Source organism: Olea europaea, unplaced genomic scaffold (genome assembly GCF_002742605.1).
Source record: "Olea europaea var. sylvestris unplaced genomic scaffold, O_europaea_v1 scaffold22343, whole genome shotgun sequence".
In the NCBI taxonomy this organism is placed as follows: Eukaryota; Viridiplantae; Streptophyta; class Magnoliopsida; order Lamiales; family Oleaceae; genus Olea; species Olea europaea.
Window position 1 is genome coordinate 1 of NW_019240380.1, and position 1769 is coordinate 1769.

General features: G+C 35.9%; 1 protein-coding gene across 1 annotated transcript; it reads left to right on the forward strand.

Moving 5' to 3' along the window:
* Nucleotides 1–51: 51 nt before the first annotated feature.
* Nucleotides 52–1763, forward strand: LOC111380949 (probable ATP-dependent DNA helicase CHR12; the record flags this gene model as incomplete). The annotated part of the gene is made up of 4 exons (XM_023004626.1): nt 52–470; nt 1078–1266; nt 1428–1577; nt 1671–1763. Coding segments are annotated over exons 1-4 (591 nt in total), but the record flags the coding sequence as incomplete, so codon positions are not given.
* Nucleotides 1764–1769: the final 6 nt, after the last annotated feature.

Below are 1769 nucleotides of genomic sequence, written 5' to 3' on the forward strand. Positions count from 1 at the left end.
TTGTTTTCTGTTTCTACCTTCAAAACCTTCCTGGATGGTTGAAAAATGAGTCACTCATATGGTATGATTGTATTTTCTTATGAAAGACACATTTAAAATGGTACAAAGTTTGTTGTTGTTCTATCCTATAGCTGACGGTGGGTGTATTGGGGTCCTGACTTGGGTAGCGATGCAAGCATTATTACAGTTATTTATGTAGATATCCATGTATCCTATTCAATCTCCATTTACTGAATCTCCAGCAGTAAATAATAAAATATCCTAAACTAGCATACTTCTACAAAAATGGGTCTGTCTTATGGTTTAAGGATATGTCTAATAACTTTTTTGATGCATCTCTAATTTATTTTCGCGGTTTATGCTATGTCTTTGTGAATATTTTACTGTGCTTTCATTTTGACACAGGATTGCCAACCAGCAGAGGTGAGGACCTCCAGTCTAGGTGCTTGCTTGAACTCTACGGGCTTAAGGTAGAATTTATTTGTGAAGTGATAAAGATATTTACAATTGTTTACCGTGCACGAAATAATATTGACTGTAACTAGGTCCACCAAAATAATTAAATTTAAATACAAAATCATTAAACTTAAATGAAATGGAGAAGATGGATGTATTTCGTGAAATTAATTTCTGTCCTAAAAATGGGTCTACCTGAACCAAAGTCGTACGGGTTCCATTTAAAACATAGCATTATCTTTTCGAGAAACTTAAATGTTTTCTGTTTTTATTTTTGACCCAAAATATTGTCAAGCTTATGAATTGCAACTTGGACTGCAATGGGAAACCAAATGCTGCCAAATTTATGAATCTCTGATTTTCATTGCCAATTGGTAACTGCATGCATACAAATTGAAGGGAGGGAAATCTGTTTGCAGGATGAAATTTTCCTTTTCTTCTTTTGGGTTTTGCCCATAGGTCAGCTGCACCTCATTTAATTCATCAAAACTGAAAAAAAAAAATAAAAATATTTCCTGATTGTCAAAAAGGAGTATCATTTCCTGTTCCTTGAAAGATTTTGATATTAGTGGTTCATGTTGCTGTTTATCATCATTGACTCTGAATTCTTTTTCCTATCAGTTAGCTGAGCTGCAGAGCAAAGTGCGGTCTGAAGTGATTTCTGAATATTGGCTCCGTCTATGGTGTGCAAATCCGGATAAGAAGTTGTTTGATTGGGGCATGACGCGATTGCGCCGTCCTTTATATGGTATAGGAGATGCTTTTGCTATGGAAGCTGATGACTCCCTGAAGAAGAAACGAGATGCTGAGGTGAGTGGGTTATCTTCTAGCAACTGTTCATTGGTTGGTAGATGTGAATGAATCCTGAAACTTTCTATTTGTAGCCTCATAGCTGAGAAATGTTATATGTGTAACTGCCGGGGGAAACAATAATAATTGAACTACAAACATCTTCAATATCTCTGCTGCAGAGGTTGTCAAGATCAGAGGAAGAAGAAAGGAATCGTGTAGAAACCAGGAAAAGGAAATTCTTTGCTGATTTACTTAATGCTCTACGTGAACTCCAATTGCAAGTACAGGCTTCCCAGAAACGCCGGAAACAAAGAAGCGATGGTGTCCAGGTATGCTGCCTTACTTTCTACTATTAATTTTCGTATCATTTTCTTTAAACTAACATCTTCCCGATGGAGTAAATAAATGTGATATTGAAGCAGATATTGCACAAAACACAGAAAATATTGGAAGGTAAAAAATGTTACTTCTCGTTGTTCCTCTTGTTTTATTTATTAGTGTATGGTTCCATACTGGTCATG